The sequence below is a fragment of the Rhipicephalus microplus genome, chromosome X, assembly GCF_043290135.1.
Source record: "Rhipicephalus microplus isolate Deutch F79 chromosome X, USDA_Rmic, whole genome shotgun sequence".
NCBI classification, from domain to species: domain Eukaryota; kingdom Metazoa; phylum Arthropoda; class Arachnida; order Ixodida; family Ixodidae; genus Rhipicephalus; species Rhipicephalus microplus.
The window spans coordinates 3,324,220-3,342,465 of NC_134710.1; the positions used below are offsets into that span (position 1 = coordinate 3,324,220).

Sequence of the window (18,246 nt, forward strand, 5' to 3'; positions counted from 1 at the left end):
GAGTGAAGTGAAACTGACACTGGCGGCACTAACTCCCCCTCAAGTTGATCATCACTCTGCGATTTCATGAGATTACTTCTCCAGATGACTGGGCTGTTTGAACTGCTTTGCTTCGCGTCTACCACTGTTTATTCCTAGTGTTATTCTCACTGCTTAGCTCTGTTGCCATTTTCCGTGCCTATGAACGGGTTAAGAGCTTGTACTATCTGTAAAGCGACACTGATGGCGCAGTGGTTGGAGTATCAGCCTCACGAGCAAGAGGTCCGTGGTTAGAATCTCGGTGCCATGCTGCTCCAAACCGGATTAAAAAAAAACATCTGCGTGGCAATGGAACTGCATCAGGCCTGGAGTGCGGCCTCACCGGTGACGACCACCGGTAACGCACACCCTCACCAGAGAAGGATTGGCCACCCTGGTGCAGTATCTGGCCACTACCTTCCACATGCATACGTCAATTAACTCAAGGTCCTCTGTTCCCAGCGACTGCGAAGCAGCTGACCATGGAGGCGGTCAGCAACGCAGCAGGTGGTGCTAAGAATCTTTGGGTCTGGACAGGCCGCCATTGACACATGAACTCGGCAACGTTAACGCTAGAACCTTATCTGGTGCAGCAAGTCTAGCTGTACTATTCGAGATTCTAGAGGGTGGTAAATAGAGTGTAATAAGGCTCAGTGAGCTCAGGAGGAAAGATGAGGCCTATACAGTGCTACAGAATGTGCCTGCCGTTTGCTATCGTGGCTTATCTGACAGAAGAGAACTGGACGTGTGGTTACTACTCAGACAATATAGCATTAATAACAGGGTGGTAGGCATAGTAAATAAACTCAATAAGAGACACAAGATGAAGGTGGTACAGGCTTACGCACCTACATCCTGCCCTGATGACGCGTTAGTTGAAAGCTTATATGAAAACATGGAATCGGCAATGTAAGGTAAAAACACAGTATACTATACTGATGGGCGACTTCAATGCCACGGTAGGGAAAAAGCAGGCTGGAGACCAGCCAGTAGATTATGGCATCAGTACAAGAAATGCCTGGGAGAGCTATCAGCAGAATTCGCAGAACGCAATAGTTTACGGATCTTGAATACCTTCTAGCGAAAACGAGAGAACCGTAAGTGGACATGGAGGAGCCATAATGGCGAAAGTAAGAACGAAATAGACTTTACAATGAGTGCACGCCCAGGCATTGCGCAACATGTGAAAGTGCTTGGGAAGGCATCATGCAGTGACAATAGAATGGTACAGTCTCGAATTCGCCTAGACTTGAAGAAGTAACGACAAAAACTGAAGCAATCAATGAGCTAGCACTGAGAGGGACAGTAAAAGAATTCAGAGTTTCGCTTCAGAACAGGTACTCGGCTCTTATTGAGGAAACCAGCCATAGCGTTGGCGCAATGAATGCTAATCTGACGAGTACCATTACGGAGTGTGCAATGAAAGTTGAAGGTACGGTAGTTAGACAGGACACTGGCAAGCTGTCAAGAAAACGAAGAATCTCATTAAGAAGCATGAAAGCCTAAAATACACCAGACTAAATGAAATTGGCAGATAAATTGAAGTTGAATGATAAGCGTAAGGTATCCAATTTCAGATGTTATAACATGGAGAGAATCTAACACGCTCTGAAGAACAGAGGAAGCATCAAAGTGAAGAAGAAAAAACTTGGGATAGGCCAAAACCAGATTTATGCACTAAGAAACAAGGAAGGCGAAGTACCTACCAACTTGTATAGGAGAGTTAAAATGTTTTACAGAGATGTCTACAATAGCCGGAACAACCACGACCTTAATAAAAGAACTAGCAGTAACCCAGATGGCATCCAACCAGTAATGAGAGAATAAATAAGAAAAGCCATGGAGGGAATGCAAAGAGGCGAAGCTGCTGGCGAAGATCAGGTAACATCAGATATGCTGAAAGACGGAGGACAGATGTGTTAGAAAAACTATAGCCACCCTGTTTACGAAGCGTCTCCTGACGGGAAGAGTACCAGAATCTTGGAAGAATGATAATAATCATCTTATTACATAAGAAAGGAGATGAGAATTAAGGGCTTGAAGGACTACAGGCCGATCAGCTTGCTCTCCGTCGTATGCAAGCTATTTACAAAGGTAATTGATGACAAAATTAAGAACACATGAGGATTTAACTAACCACTGGAACAAGGAGGATTTAGAACAGGCTACTCAACAATCCACCACATCCATACAATTAATGAGCACGGTGAAATTTCATGCGAGACATCGTAGCTGCTTGTATATACTTTTATTTATGCGTGCACGTGTGCATAGTCTGCGCGATAAAGCTAATAGATTAAGCATGCCATTCGACGTGAGTACCGACACTCGGCAAGAGCAAGCGTTGTGAGCGTACCTGAGCTTTGCTGGGAGCGTCTGTCAATCAAACTGATTGACGCGTGAACTCGGATACAAATTCGTTGATTCTGAAAAGGCCCGAGTTCAACCCGTGACTGTGATAGTGCCAGTGTGATTGTCAAGCGTTGATGCGATGAACGCTAAGCAGCAGATTCTTTGCATATAAAGTAATTTGGTAAGCTTAAAGTACTTGTGCGAGGCTGGAGCCACAGAGAAGCTTCTGCTCACCTAGCGCTTCTTGCAGCTTTTACTGCGATAGAAAAATATGAGGACACTCTCGGCTGCATTGTGCAGCAGGCGCCGGCATCGACATGGGCGTCACTGTCACTCACCGTATATATATATATATATATATATATATATATATATATAGAGAGAGAGAGAGAGAGAGAGAGAGATAAATATATATATGTATATGTATATATATATATATATATATATATATATATATATATATATATATATATATATATATATATATATATATATATATATATATATATATATATATATATATATAGTCCAGTAGATCCTCCGTGAGCGGTTGCCCCGCCGCGGTGGTCTAGTGGCTAAGGTACTCGGCTGCTGACCCGCAGGTCGCGGGTTCGCATCCCGGCTGTAGTGGCTGCATTTCCGATGGAGGCGGAAATGTTGTAGGCCCGTGTACTCAGATTTTGGTGCACGTTAAAGAACCCCAGGTGGTCAAAATTGCCGGAGCCCTCCACTACGGCGTCTCTCATAATCAAATGGTGGTTTTGGGACGTTAAACCCCACATATCAATCAATCATCCGTGAGCGGTCACAACGGGGTTTATTTCGACGTTTCGGCCTAGAGTGTGGCCTTCATCAGGATTATAGATACAGTTTGTTGGTGCTCAGCTTTATACAATCTCAAATCAGAGGGTGAGGAAAGAGGAAAAAAGACAGAAAAGAAAAAAAGGAAAAAAGAAAAAAAGAAAAAGACAAGAAAGACAAGAAAAAAGAGAAGAAGAAGAGAAAAATAATATACCGTGGACGCCCCTCGGGTGCCCCCCTTCCACTCTTTCTTCCACTTCCCCCCTCCACTCTTACCTCCACTTTCCCCTTCATCTCTCTCCCCCCCCTTCTCCCCTCATCAGAAAGGTGAAGGGGAGAAGGGGGAGAGAGATGAATGGGGAAGTGGAGGGAAGAGTGGAGGGGGGAAGTGGAAGGAAGAGTGGAAGGGGGCACCCGAGGGGCGTCCACCGTATATTATTTTTCTCTTCTTCTTCTCTTTTTTCTTGTCTTTCTTGTATTTTTCTTTTTTTCTTTTTTCCTTTTTTTCTTTTGTGTCTTTTTTCCTCTTTCCTCACCCTCTGATTTGAGATTGTATAAAGCTGAGCACCAACAAACTGTATCTATAATCCTGATGAAGGCCACACTCTAGGCCGAAACGTCGAAATAAACCCCGTTGTGACCACTCACGGAGTATCTACTGGACTATATGCAACGCTACGGCCACTCAACCACCATGCCTGCCTATATATATATATATATATATATATATATATATATATATATATATATATATATATATATATATATATATATATATATATATATATATATATATATATATATATATATATATATATATATATATATATATATATATGTGTGTGTGTGTGTGTGTGTGTGTGTGTGAAAACGCCAGAACAAAATCGCGGCATATACACGGAGTACATGATAATAAGTGGGGCGAAGCGCTGGAGGGTTTAGTCGCTAAACCGTGGATTATCCGCGAAGATCGCCCACTACATGATCAAAGACGTGACAAACACTGTGTTGTTTATACAACAAATTCCATTATTTGTAAGTGGTATATATACGCCGCTTTCATTCCCCCTTCATTATAATGACTTTGGATAATGAAGTGGTGGATTGGTGATGGGGCGTAGTGAGATGTTTGCAAGCACCAAGTAGTGGGCAGTTGGCGAAGGTGGAACTTTAGGCGGTCACGTACATACATACAAGGGATGGAAAGACCCACGCTTTTATGAATTTCATGCCGCAAATGAGTCAAAAAGCGACTGTGGCACGCGGTATGAAACGTGGGACCTCTGAATTGTCAATGCGATGCGTTAACCACTGAGCCACGAAGGAGCGCCTCCTTCAACGTTCAAACGGCAAGCTATTTATATTCGCTTACCGCTGGTGATGGCATCTTCTCGGGAGGGGGGGGGGGGGCAATCGTGTTTTCAGGATCATCAGCAAGATATCACAATGAGCGTGCGTCGCCACATCGTCACGACACGACGGCGCGCGCTCTCATCTCCCACGCGTACTTTGCCCCACGGAGGGGGAGCAGGGTGAACGGCCCGCGCTTATCTCGCGGTGGGGACAATTGTACGTCCTGGCTGGCCTTGGGCTTTCACCGGTACGATTCTGTTGTAGTTACCGGGCGCACAATAGTCACTGCAATCGTTGCACCACCTTCGTTTGCGAAAAGAACGCGCTCTCCAGACACAGCGAAGTAACAACCGAGACGCTTATTCGCATCCATCTGTACCTGTGAGTACGTTTCTTGCGTCATTTCTGCGTGAGAAACGCGGGGCATCTTTCTATCTACTTGCCATACTGCGCGTGACTTCTCAATTTGTTGCTATCGCGTTCATTGCTTCGCCTTTGCGGCGAGCTGTGACTTCTTTTTAAGTTGGACATGTACTCAAGTGCGTGGTCGGCTTCGAAGTGAGGAGCGCGTCCTCATCATCATCATCAGCCTGACTACGTCCACTGCAGGACAAAGGCCTCTCCCATGTTCCGCCAGTTAACCCGGTGCTGTGCTTGGTTCCCGGTTCTAGCTTTGCATGGCTTCATTAGCACGGTCTTAAAATGTGGCGTAAATACCTCAGCCTTACCATGACTTGGCTTAAGTAGCTTGGTCAATAGCATGTCATCCAAGTATGCCATCCAGCCAAAAAATCATGGCATATCCACAGAGTGAATGATGATGAGTGGGGCGAAGCTTCGGAGGGTTTTATCAGTAAACTGTGAATATTCAATCAATCCGTCCATCCGTCCATCTGTCTGTTTGCCTGCCCGTCCGTCCACACCTGCTGAATGATTCTTAGAACTAGACTGTCATATACTACGAGCTCCACAACTTTAGGAGTTCGCCCCTAATAGCTAATTAGGCGACCACACGTGCTCATGTGCTAGCGGGCTATGGCGACTAAGATGACGCGCACCGGCCAAGCAGCGCGCTATAATGTACTGGCTGACCATGGTGATTAACACGTGGCCTCGGGTTTAGTTGCGGTCGCGATGTTGTAAAACGCTCGGCCGGTACTGATCTCAGAGTCCACCGTGCTGATTACTCCGAAACAAACTTGGTACATGCATTAAAAGCTTTCAAACAAATTTAAATACCCAGTGCTTCTAAAAAAACATCATCACGAAAAGTCTTCGACACCTTTATTGCATGGGTGCACTTCTGCACTCAGTGGAACGACATACTAATGAAAAAAGATGCTTCTGGTTCGAAAAAAAAACCGCCAGACTTAGCCGACCGTTCTCCACGCGATGACTGGTTTCATCGTAACCAATGAAACGCCGCGCACCGAAGGGTGGATTTGACTTTTCTTAATGTTGGTTCGTTCATATGGGTGTCGCCAGAGCTTAGTAATTTCCTGAGTTTGGCGAAACTCGGGATAAACTCGGCCAAACTCGGCCATAGCACCTCAGATCCTGGCTCGGAAAACGAGTGGCCTGATCTTCTTCGCAAGCACACCCCTGCCTACGTCATCACTCAGCTGCCCAGTGCTCTTTTCTTCTGTGGATGTTTCACTGCTACGTCAACCACTATGATGTCACAGCAGCACTATATAAAGCCTGACAAAACGTCACCTGCTTCCAGTGGGCTTGGCAGCATGTCGGCAACGGCTTACACTCAGGTGATACGCTTGGCTTTCGTGCAGGTAAACTGTTCTCATTCTCTCTTCCCCGCCGTACCCGACACACGGCATTAGTCGCGTTGCTAATCGCACGGTGTTGCATTGTCATGATTCGTGAGTGTACTCATGTTATTCTTAACCTCTTGCTTCTACCAGGCAATATTGAAGAAAACCTTGGTCCTAACACTCGGTCTTCTTCATCACGGCTATCTGATGACATAATTCCAGTGCTGAGTGCAATTCAGGCCGGACAAGCAACACTATTAGATCAAATGAAATCACTTCCCATAAAATTATCAGAAAATGACAAATCTCTTGAAGAGATAAAGAAGAATCTAGAGGAAATAGATGGCGTTCGTTCTTTGAGTGAGGTGATCGAAGAACAAACGCCCGTTGTTTCGAGGCATGGCAGAGCAAAGTACTAAGTTACGCGCAATTTTGGCTACCAGACTGGACGACTCCCAAGATATACGGCTACACGCTCAAGGCGAGTGTATTTTGGACTCAAAGAATGTTAAACATGCGAGAAATCAGAAAAGATAATCATCGACTTCTGCAGCACGAACCTTGAAACTTCTCTGCAACCAAGAGGCATAGACCGCGCTCACACGATGGGCCACTTTCGACCATATCACCCATATTTGTCCGGTTTTCTCACTTAAAAATAAGGAGGGCGTACTATCAAGAAGCGGGCCATTGATTTATTGATGATTTGATTGATATGTGGGGTTTAACGTCCCGAAACCACCGTGTGATTATGAGAGACGCTGTAGCGGAGGACTCCAGATATTTTGACCACCTGGGTTTCTTTAACGTGCACTCAAATCTGAGCACATGGGCCTACAGCATTTTTACCTCCATCGAAAGTGCAGCTGCCACAGCCACGATTTGATCCTGCGGCCAAGCAGCCTAATGCCTTAGCCACTAGACCCCGCGGCGGGACATATAAGCGCGCCAACTACGAGACATGCACATTTCTCGCCAGCTGTTCGCCTCGCCCGTAAAAAAAAAATTGTGGAACTCAACGTAAACCTTTCAAACGTCATTATGATAAACTTATACTCCATAACACTACTTAACATTTTGATTCAACTGAGAAGAAGGTCGTTCAACAACCATGGTACTGTTCTCAGCAAGAATTTTCACGCACACCCCTGTCTTTCGTATATACGAACGTAAGAAGTATCTTGCCAAAACGCCCACACTTTGACACGTAACAGATATCACGGAGTGTAATTTTGTATTTTCAACTTGGCTAAATTCATCCGTTTACAACGCCGAACTACAGTGCTGTTTCCCTGATTTCGTCGTTTTTTTGCTGCGACCATGAAAACAAACGTGACATGGCGGTATCTTGGTATCCCATAACAGCATGCAGTGCTTCGTCGTTGATGTGTCCTCGCCCTTAGAAATATTTTGCGCGTTGCCAGGCGTTCAATTCACTTGTTTAATCAGTGTGTGTTACCATCCTCCTGAAGCCGATACGTCTTTCACAAAACGTTTCTATGGTGCATTTTATATTGTCACAACTGAATTTCCAAACGCACTACTTATTTTACTTTGTGATGTTAATTTCTCCAGAATAACATAGTCAAATGCGACACTGACTGCATTAAAGCACAACGCTGAAGCCACTTCTTAAACTCCTCTTTAACGATTGACCTATAACAACTTATCTCTAAACGGACGCGACAAACGTAGCACTCATACAATATTCTGGACCTATAGGTTGCTGACGTCTCACCCAGATTATCTTAGTACAGTGTGATATGTAACAGCCATTATCGATAACTCTGTTTTTCACACAACCTCTCAGCTCCACTTACCTAATCCCAAGAACAACATTATACGATAAGGGCGACTACACATCTATAAATGATGAACTCTTTCTCTGAATCCTTCCCAACCAATTTTTTCTTGCGCACTGTCAAAACAAACTGGCACCTATTTAAACCCAAACTACAGCACCTGATAAATGTTTACGTTTCCGCTGTTACCTTAACCCCATGGTTCGACGCATCACTAAAACGTCTTCAAAATAATGAAGCGCCAGTTCCGCTCTGCTAACCATTCAGACACCGAGTACGCATGAGATAAATACAAAGCAAGTGAAAAGCTTTTCGATACCCTCGCAGCTAAAGTCAAACGTTCTTTCTATTCTTCTACCTTACCTGATATGTTATGAAGAAGTTCTAAGCAAATTCGGAAAACAGTTAACTCTTCATCTACTACCCTTTCACGAACATTACACTCTAAGCCACGAAGGAGATAAATAGGACTAAGTGCTCCATTTCGTACACGCAACTGACAATTAGTCAAGGGAGGGATTAACTGAAAGATGAGGGTGCCGTGTGCAAACTGAGGGAGGAACTGGTAAACCACACGGAGCAAAGTTTACTTCCATGGAACTTTCCGGCGCAGTGGCGGCCTCGAAGGACTCGTCAGCATGCGCGTAAGCTATAGTTCATCAAAGAACTCAGCTGTTAACAGTTTAATACAGTGTAAATGGCCGTATATAACAGGAAGGTATATAACAGCTGTATCCTGCCGGTACTTAGCTACGGAGCAGAAACCTGGAGACTTACAAAGAGGGTTCAGCTTAAATTGAGGACGACGCAGCGAGCAATGGAAAGAAAAATGGTAGGTGTAACCTTAAGAGACAAGAAGAGAGCAGAGTGGATTAGGGAACAAACGGGGGTTAAGGATATCATAGCTGAAATCAAGAAGAAGAAATGGACATGGGCAGGGCATGTAGCGCGTAGACAGGATAACCGCTGGTCATTAAGGGTAACTGACTGGATTCCCAGAGAAGGGAAGCGGGTTAGGGGGAGACAGAGGGTTAGGTGGGCAGATGAGATTAAGAAGTTTGCGGGTATAAATTGGAAGCAGCAAGCACAGGACCGGGTTAACTGGCGGAACATGGGAGAGGCCTTTGTCCTGCAGTGGACGTAGTCAGGCTGATGATGATGATGATGATGAAATGGCCGTGACAATTACGGCAACTACACACCAGGAGCAAAGTAATACTGTTTATATAGCATAAATATAAGCGAAAGTGTAACCCCCCCCCCCAAAAAAAAAAGAAAAGAAAGAAATATGCTTGCGCTGTATCATTGCGCGGCGTGGTGTTCTCGGCAAGCTAACCCTCGTTGATGTAGCGGTGCGTTGTGGACGTGTTATTGTTAAGTGCTTGTGATTGCTGTCTCTTGTGTGTTTTTAATCATCTTTGCGCTGTAGCAAATGTGATCCGCTACTGGAATGAAGTGCTACGCTATGGAAACTCTATGCGCGCCGACTGGGATATCACCTGAGAGGTGAGTGTAAACAAGGCTGCCATCGCTCCGCGAGATTTTACCTGTGTGCTGTTGATATATAACGATCCCCGCTTGTTGAACACTCACGTTCTTCGCAAACAAACTCGCATGGTTGATGAGCACAAGCTGCACATCGTTGCGAGTGCTGCCCCGTCTGCTACAGATTTACCAGCGCCATGGCTGGGCCATCGAAACGAGGTAGCCTCAATGAGGGTTCAACATTAGCTGTAGCAAGTACAGCTGTTAAATTGTTTTGTTTTCAGAGCAGCGAAAATAATCATTGTTTATCAAAAATTTACGCGGCTTTTGAAAAGAAAATTCACTTAAACACCGCACACTGTCATCTTTTACAAGTTAAACAAGTAATTTAGGAAGGTTGGCTGTTAACACTGGAAGTATAGCTTGGCTTGGCATCGCTAACACAGGCAGTCGGTGACCATGTTGGCGAGTTCACTCGTTTGTAGAGATGTTAGGAATCTTTTCATTCTACATCTCTAAAATGAAGCACGAGCGTTGCGATTAATAATCATGGCCCCCAAGCGTCATTTTTGAGCTTCATAACACGTTCTGAACTGTTGGTTCACATTATGACAGGTTTAGTGAAAAAGCATTTTTCCTCTAATATTTACGCATGCGGCATTTGCAGCTGAGGCGATGGGACGCAACTACAAGTGCACGAAAAGTTCTGTCGGAAATAATGAATGCTTCTGCAATTACTTTTTCAGGAAACTGAGAGCGTTGCGCCTTCCCAGGAAAATCAACATCTTGCAGCTATGAACAAGCTCTAAGCAGCTGTCGATGGTGCGGGTGCACTTGGTGAAGTCGGCTGGAAAGCGTCCATTCCCATGAAACACTGCATTTTTTATTGTCTTTCCTGGAGTTCAGGGAAGCCATCCTATGTTTTGTAATAATAAAAACCTGAATTGATGGGTGCGCACGATGGCACCGAATTGACGCGACTCGCTGAATAAACTTGGTTGTTTTTTAAACCGTTTTACTTTCTATCTTCTTCATTGAACATAATTTCGCTGAACAACATAACCAACCACGCTCTGTACTATGAGAAGTGAGCAAGTTTGACACAGCGACGACAACCTATATGAGAACATATATAGATACATACACTCATCAAGCACGCAAGTGCGCTTGAAGCACGCGCGCAGAAATAGTTATTCAACGCATTTTACATTTTTAACCATCGTCATCACCGGATGGTTGTTTGCCGCACCCTGAAAGCTTAAGTCTAACATAAGGAATCTTCCTAGGTTGAACAACACGGCAGAACGCGCCGCGCCCAGACGGTGCCTACATATGCGCCGGTAATTTTCGTTCTGCTATGTACAGTGGTGTGGTGCATAAATAAAAAAAAACTGGAATGCCATATAGTGGTACGCGTACACGACTGCTAATTTAATGGTCGTGAGTTCGAATCCTGTGTATGTCGTGAATATTCCGTAGTTTGCTTATGAATTTACTTCTTGTGTATTGATTGCATATGTTCTCAAATGCATTCATTAACCTCCAAGTTCTCGATAATTCCAATAGAAATTGTAATAAACCGTCCCTACACAGCCACTTTCTTCAAAAAGGGGTAACTTTTATTCCTTGACCTTTCGTTGCTGGAAGCTACTGAGGACTAAGCAGTTCGTCCCCTGGCAGTCAAAACCGTGACGAACCGCAGAAGTGCTCCTTTGAAGTTGTGATGTGTATTAATGATGGCACGGTGCTTTTGTTCACTGCAATCTCACCTTGTACCTCTCCCCCCCCCCCCCCCCTTCCCAAACTTTTGCCATACTGTCCTCCCTGTCTAGACACACGGGCGCGTTCGTCCGAACCTCTGTCAGAGAAGTTCCCATAGTCAGCGCTGCACACAGTCGCACACAATGAACTCCCCCTTCGTACAGACAAAGAGAGCGAACAAACTTTTGAAAGCATTGGTTCCGGAAGCCGCACGAAGCAGGAAAGCCGAGGTAACCACGGCCGCAGCGGTGCCTTCCCGATTCTCAAAGAAAACCCACGCGCCGAACTAAACACAGGCTCAATCTGTTTTAGGGGGAGAGGGGGAAAGCGCCACCACTGTTACGCGTGTTAGCAGCTAGGGAAGCATTACTACAATACACTACCCCACATACTCCTGCGTTCTACGGTTCGCGCTTGAGCAGCTCATTTTTGTGAAGTGCAACACATAGGTACACGCAACACATCTCACTTTTTTTTTTTTGAATCAACCATACAAGGAGCCATCCAGTAACAGTTCGAGTTTTAGAATTAAACCGCAAATCACTCCTTCAGCTGTTAACATTTCGTTGCAGACTTTCTAAGAATGAAACCAAAATGAAGTTTTTTTTTCACCTTGTAATGCATGCGACCTTCATTGCAGCATTTAAAAATGTCGAGGACGCTTAATCACTTTTTATGACGTCAAATTAACCTAGTGATCAAAAGCTAGACCAACTGCCGAACGTGTGGCTTTCGGCAGATCAAGCCCAGGAGATCTGAATCTAGAGCTGAGAGCTCGACATCCCGCACTCCCAGTGCTCCGGAGTGGGATCATTTTATTATTAACGTTATCTTTGTTTTTTCTAACTTTTTTTCAATAACGTGTCCTATGCTCTAGCATCGGACGCGTTATTTGAAGGTCGCACGTTCGGATCTTGCTGTTGCCAAGTTATCTTTTCGTGCACTTTTTTTTTCTTCACATTTACATTGCAATTACTTAGCTGAAGCGAGAATGTTGTCGTGACGGGTTTTTCATTGATTATTTGATGCATGAGTAAGGCAATGTTCTATGTCATCAGAACGGAAATATTGAGAATATTGATACTCTGAAATGAATGTTTGCTCTTAATGTGCGTCGTGTTAGGTCCTATAATGCGGAGAGCTCTTTTTTTTTTTTTTTGACGCTTGAATAATGGTGACAAATGACTTTTGTATGTGCTACCCTCAAACCCTACACAGTAACTAATGTGAGGGTGAACAAATGCATAGTAAAGGTTTATAAGTATGTTGGAAGCGAAGCAGTTGCGACATTTTGAAAGTACGTGCAAGCCATAGATAGTTTTGTTAACTACAGAGCGCACATGAAGGTGAAATTTTAGGTTTTGTTGATTATAATACCAAAAAACTTTGTCTCGCTAAAATGTTTTATGGGATAGTGATTGTAAATGACGCCGGAATGAACAGTCGTTTTTCTTTGTTATTTTTTTAGAGTGTAATAAAATAAAAACTTTTGTCGTTGGGTTTAAGTTAACAGCGTTCGATTTGCAACAGTTGTGCAATATTTCTAATTCAAAATTAAGCTTATTGATTAGGTTAGATTCCTCACGATCGGGTATTATAAGGATATCTGCAGTGTTGGATATAGCTTCTGTAAACGTCTCTACAACTGCGTTGTAAGATTTGGTAGAACATTTCGAAGAATATACGGGCGACCAATCAATCACGTCTACATTTTGCACAAATACGTCTGCATTGCATAATGTCCATGTAAAACACTTCTTGCCTGTTTAAAACACTTCTTGAAAAGCACAGGATAGTGATCGGTAATGCACACATCAAGAACTTCTGTACGTTTGCAAACTGGGGCGTTTGACAATACATCGTTTGCTAAGCATTCGGAGAGGCGAGTTGGTTTGTTTATAAGTTGTGAATAGCCATAACTAGTATAACGCATAACAAGAAGAAGAATGACGATCATCACTTACATCAATATTATTATAACCCATAACTATCGCATGAGAACCCAAGAATGTATTAAAGAATGAGTCAACATTTTCACAGATGCCCTGATAAGGTGCAGACGGTGACCTATATATTACGTCCACAATAAGGTTCTGTGACAGCTACGACTGACTTTCATCGACTTCGACCCACCCTGACTCACAATGAGGTGTTACAAATTCAACGTCAAATCGTCGTCTGTGTGTGATTGATATGTGGGTTGTAAGGTCCCAAAACTACGATATGAGTATGAGAGACGCCGTAGTGGAGGGCTCCGGAAATTTCGGCCACGTGGGGTTGTTTAACGTGCACCCAAATCTGAGCACACAGGCCTGTATGTAATAATGTCATCTATGCACAGAGCAGCACCACCATGAGTCATGATAGATTAATTCTGGATCGTACGACTTTCTTTTTTTGCTTCCATCTATATAGTAACCAGGTTTATTGTACAGTCTGACTTCATTTGCAGACAACCATGTCTCTGATATGCCAATAAAGGGGAACATTATGCCTAATAGGCCAATAAAGTTGCTCATTTCGTCCTGGTTTTTTTTTTCCGTAAACTTCGCGCACTGAAACGTGCGCCCAGCGGCACGTCTTCAGAAACTGTCAAAGCATTAAAATCTTCCGCTGAGAGATAAGTCATGACGTCGTCTGATTTGGCTATTTAGCCGATGCGACTAAGATACGACGCAAGTAACACGCACTACAGAACTATCAGGTCCTTGACGTGCCTTGATTTGACATCGTTCTGTCCAAACAAACACCAACTTTGTTTTTCTTTTTTTTAGTTTCAGAGCATCAGCCGACAATCTCTGGTTTTCCCGGGTGAGGTGCTTATTTATGCAGATCGGCTATTTTGCTACGGTGGAAAAGGCCCGTACATCCGCGGAAAGTCGCTTTTTTTTTTTTTTGCTTGTTGATGAAACTCGTTCCTGACTTTCCTTGAGACAAACCGAACAATTATGTTTTCTCAGTTGCGTTGTGCGCCAGTAATATACGATGTCAGACGTCTTTATCTTGATATTCAATTGGATAACTAAGATAGTCTTGGAGTTTCTGAACTAGTAATTCACAGTTCTCATTCCGTGTCAAAGGTATTATCTTGATTTCAACATTGTTGCTCTTGAGTATTCCTCCAAGGACATGACAAGGCTCAACAGCTTCTCATTTTGTCGCTGCAGAGCCTTGTTAGCATGCCGCAAGGTTGCGTTTTTGTCATTATTTTGTTGCATTTATTCAGAAGAGAGCCTTTCGCTTCATGCTTTTTTTTTTTCATGCGATCAAACTGGGTTGGTAATTGCGCAAGATGATTGAGACGTATTTTTATATCATCGAGTCTATGCGCACAACCTGTCTTTGCAGTACAGCTTATAGAGTCCAGCGTGGCAGTAATTGAGCCTCGTGAGTAACACGTCTTTCTCGCACCCTTTCCTTGCGTCGTTTGTGGCAGAAAATGCGTGCCATATGTAACCGCAGCAAGTGATCTTATGACAGTCATTGCTGATTGATTTTTTTTACATGCTAGACAAAGGTCACGAGCCATGCCATTTTTTTTTTTTCGGCAAACAGTGCCACAGCAGCAGGAACTGGGTAATTATCTAAAAATGTAGAGCGAACCAGCAAATGCACGACGAAGTAAGACTTCCACCGCTGCTGCGAGAAAATTGATCGTTCCTTGCAAAGTGACGGCGGAACCACAGCGGAGACGTGCCGCTGCTATAGCACTACAGTTCCTTCTAGGCGTTTGTTTGTAAGCAGCCCTGCGCGGAGTAAACTAAAAGCGTCTATCATTGCCTTATCGGTGCCTATCTGCCCGAATGCACAACACTAGCATACGCATTCTCGTTCAACTGCTTGCAGTGGCGGTTAATGGTGGCTAGCATTGAACAACACATCTAGTAAAGGTAGACTTCTGTTACGCGAAAAGCAAAGCATAAAAATAAAAGAGGTAAACAAGGAAGTTGGTTGAGGATAGAAATGAATGGCAGCACCGTGTAAATCAGTTTTTACTGACACCTTTGCTTCTGCTCATGTCTATTTACGCGTATAAATGTTTATTTTTTTTCTGTCCAGTAACTTTCAAAATATTTCATCGTATCGATGCAAGTATAAACTTAGCGGCGCGAATCCCAATAGAAAATGCTTGGACGACACAACTAGAAAGTAAACGGGGACATGAGATTGCTAGTAAAGTATTTCTAAAGCTCTACTCTTAACAGGAGCATCATAAAGAAGCCGACGCCTCTAATTTCCTTGCACAACATCGGTCGGTTCCACACAAGAAACTGTATAGCTGTGAATCTTTTCGTTATTCTTGATTCCAGGTTACGCTATACCAAGCTATTCGAGGTGGCTGTCTCCGAACGAGAGATACAATTTGGTTTTATCTAACTGGCTTCATACAGATTTCGAATGCCACGGTACCTGTCAGGGTTTTTAAGCACGCAAAGCAAGAAAAACTGGTAGAAATTTCAGCAGAAAAGAACGAAAAAGGCGATTTCTCTCTTTCCGGTGCGCCATTCACTACAGAATATGAATATTTTTGTGCGGTACAAACACGAAATTGGGTTGCAAATGCTCAGGTATGTTGCAAAAAAAAATTAAAAGCAGCTGCATCTGTGAGGTAATTTTGTTTAGTACTCTGGCAAAGTGTTGAGTTCAACACTGGAGGTGATGTTGCGAGTGCTTAAGCAGCAAATGGAATCGCAATGTCCTTCGGTTGTTAAGCTGTCCTCGGGTTGCGAACTCAAGAGGAAACGGCATTCTTTGACTCGGTTATTATACGAGTGAGCACCCTCTTTCGAGAGTCACATTGATTCTCTTTTGGAAATAGTCACTATCTGAAGAATAGTCACTATCTACGCATGTGACTCCCCCGCGTAGAAAACGAACTTGTCTTGGAACGCCAAGCAACTTGGAGCATATCCATTTAACTTGAAAAAAAAAAAAAAAACAGACTGAGAACAGTACAGGAAGCACACAGACGGATCAGGATGACCTGTCCGTATGCTTCTTTGCGCTACTCTGCCGAATCAAGCGCTGAACGAAACACATGGACAAGTGAGCAGGACAGTGCATGACAGCGAATAGTTGATCGCAAGCAGCCTTTGGTATATAACCCACCCGTACAGATTTATCAGGTCCGTCAGCGTAAGGAGCTATAAGATATGCTTCCGCTGGGGCGCCTCATTTAAAAAGTCTCCCCAGAAGGCAAGGAGCGACTATAAAAACATTGCAGTGGAATGTGCCCTTGAAGACTGATGGCGGTTCAGCAGCACCCAAAGTCCACATTAAGCACAAATAAATTGAAGGGTTTTAAAGAAAACAATTGCAGGACCTTCAAGGGCCTTGAAAATGTACTTTTAAATTTCAAGGCCTTTGAAAGACCTGCTTTTACACGATACCAGACAGAATAAAAGAAAGGGAAGAAACCATATTCCCAAATATTCTGCGAAAACAACAACAAAAAATGAACGCGCGAACTTGGCTATCTAATTTCGTATCCCTCAGAATGTTGCATTTTTCCAAAGAGGAGAAAATAGCTTGGTACTCAAAGTACGACTTAATAAAGCTAATGTTAAATAGCCAAGCGTTCAATACCAGCGACTCTTGTGAGGTTGTTCACTTGACGACCAGCTTTGTGGTTGACGGGTGTGCTTTACCGACGGTATAGACGCGTGAAAATGAGTGGCTTTCGTGCCGATGGCATACCTTCGTCTTCGGGTCCGCTCGAGTCGTAGCGCGCGTGGGTGCGCATGTGGCGCGTGATCATGTCTCGGCGGCAGGCGGCGTACGGGCACAGGGGGCACTTGTACGGCTTCTCGCCGGTGTGGGTGCGCTGGTGCGTGCTCAGGTGGTCGCTGCGGCTGAACACCTGGCCGCACACGCGGCACGTGTACGGCTTGAGGCCCGTGTGCAGGCGCATGTGGCGCGTGAGCATGTCGCTGCGAGCGAAGCAGCGGCCGCACACGTCGCAGCCGTAGGCGCGCCCGTCGGGCCGGCCGTGGCGCGAGGCCACGTGCTTGGCGAGCCGCTCGCGCTGCGCGAATCCCTGGCCGCACGACGAGCACACGTGCGCCGGCAGGGACAGGTCGAGCGGCCCGTCCTCGGCGCAGCACGACGACGAGTCCGAGGAGCTGGTGGCCGGCGGCGAGAACACGTCGCGCCTCTCGGCCAGTTTGTCGAGCACGGCGCTGAGGCGGCGCCGCTTGCTCGTCATGTCGTCGGCGGCCCAGGCTGGCCAGGCTGCCCGGCGGCCATCCGCGCTGCTGGAGGCGATCTCGGCGTACGGCGCCAGCGCGGCACACCTGGTCGTGGTCGCCGCGTGCACGCGCCGCCACCACGCGCGCGTCTGCGGCGCCGGCTGCGAGGCAGGCCGCCCCCGTGCGCCACGCAGCCAATGAGCGCCCAGCGCCTCCCCCGCCACCGCCCACATCCCTCGCTTGATCGCCGCGGTGCGCTGCTTTCAACGCTGACGAGATTTTCCTTGTGCCAGAATCACCACCGCCGAAAGACGCTGGGAGAATGTGGGTGGCGACCCAATCACTGTGACGTCAAAGACAGCGTCCTACACTGATCAGTACAAATTAAGTGCGCTGTTCTACATGGGACCCAAGTTTCAATGCAATTCACCTAAAGTTATCTTTGAAATCTTTAAGCGCAGAGATTTTGACAGAAAATTTTAAAAGCCGTGATTTTCTCCTTTGCTGATATGCCCACATTGATTAAATGAACGATGTTAGTGCTTTCGGAGTAAATTTTATCAATCCGAAAGAATTCATCGTTACTGTGTCGCAGTTGTCGATCATAATCTGTGGCCGCACGTGTGTTTAAGCTGGCGAAACTTTCACGCATTTGGTAGAGCGCTTAATTATATAATCGAATATTTTAAAAGCGCGCGAGTGACCTGAGAGTGGGAC

At 45.0% G+C, this 18,246-nt stretch overlaps 1 protein-coding gene across 1 annotated transcript in view; it reads right to left on the minus strand.

Annotated features, from left to right (window-relative positions):
- klu (zinc finger protein klumpfuss) overlaps nucleotides 1-17,762 on the minus strand; it is a 67,572-nt gene extending 49,810 nt beyond the window's left edge. Inside the window, exon 1 of the mRNA XM_037426522.2 lies at nucleotides 17,039-17,762. Within this exon, the coding sequence (XP_037282419.2) occupies nucleotides 17,039-17,762 (724 nt within the window). The remainder of the gene's footprint in view (nucleotides 1-17,038) is intronic.
- Between the last annotated feature and the right edge of the window lie 484 nt (nucleotides 17,763-18,246).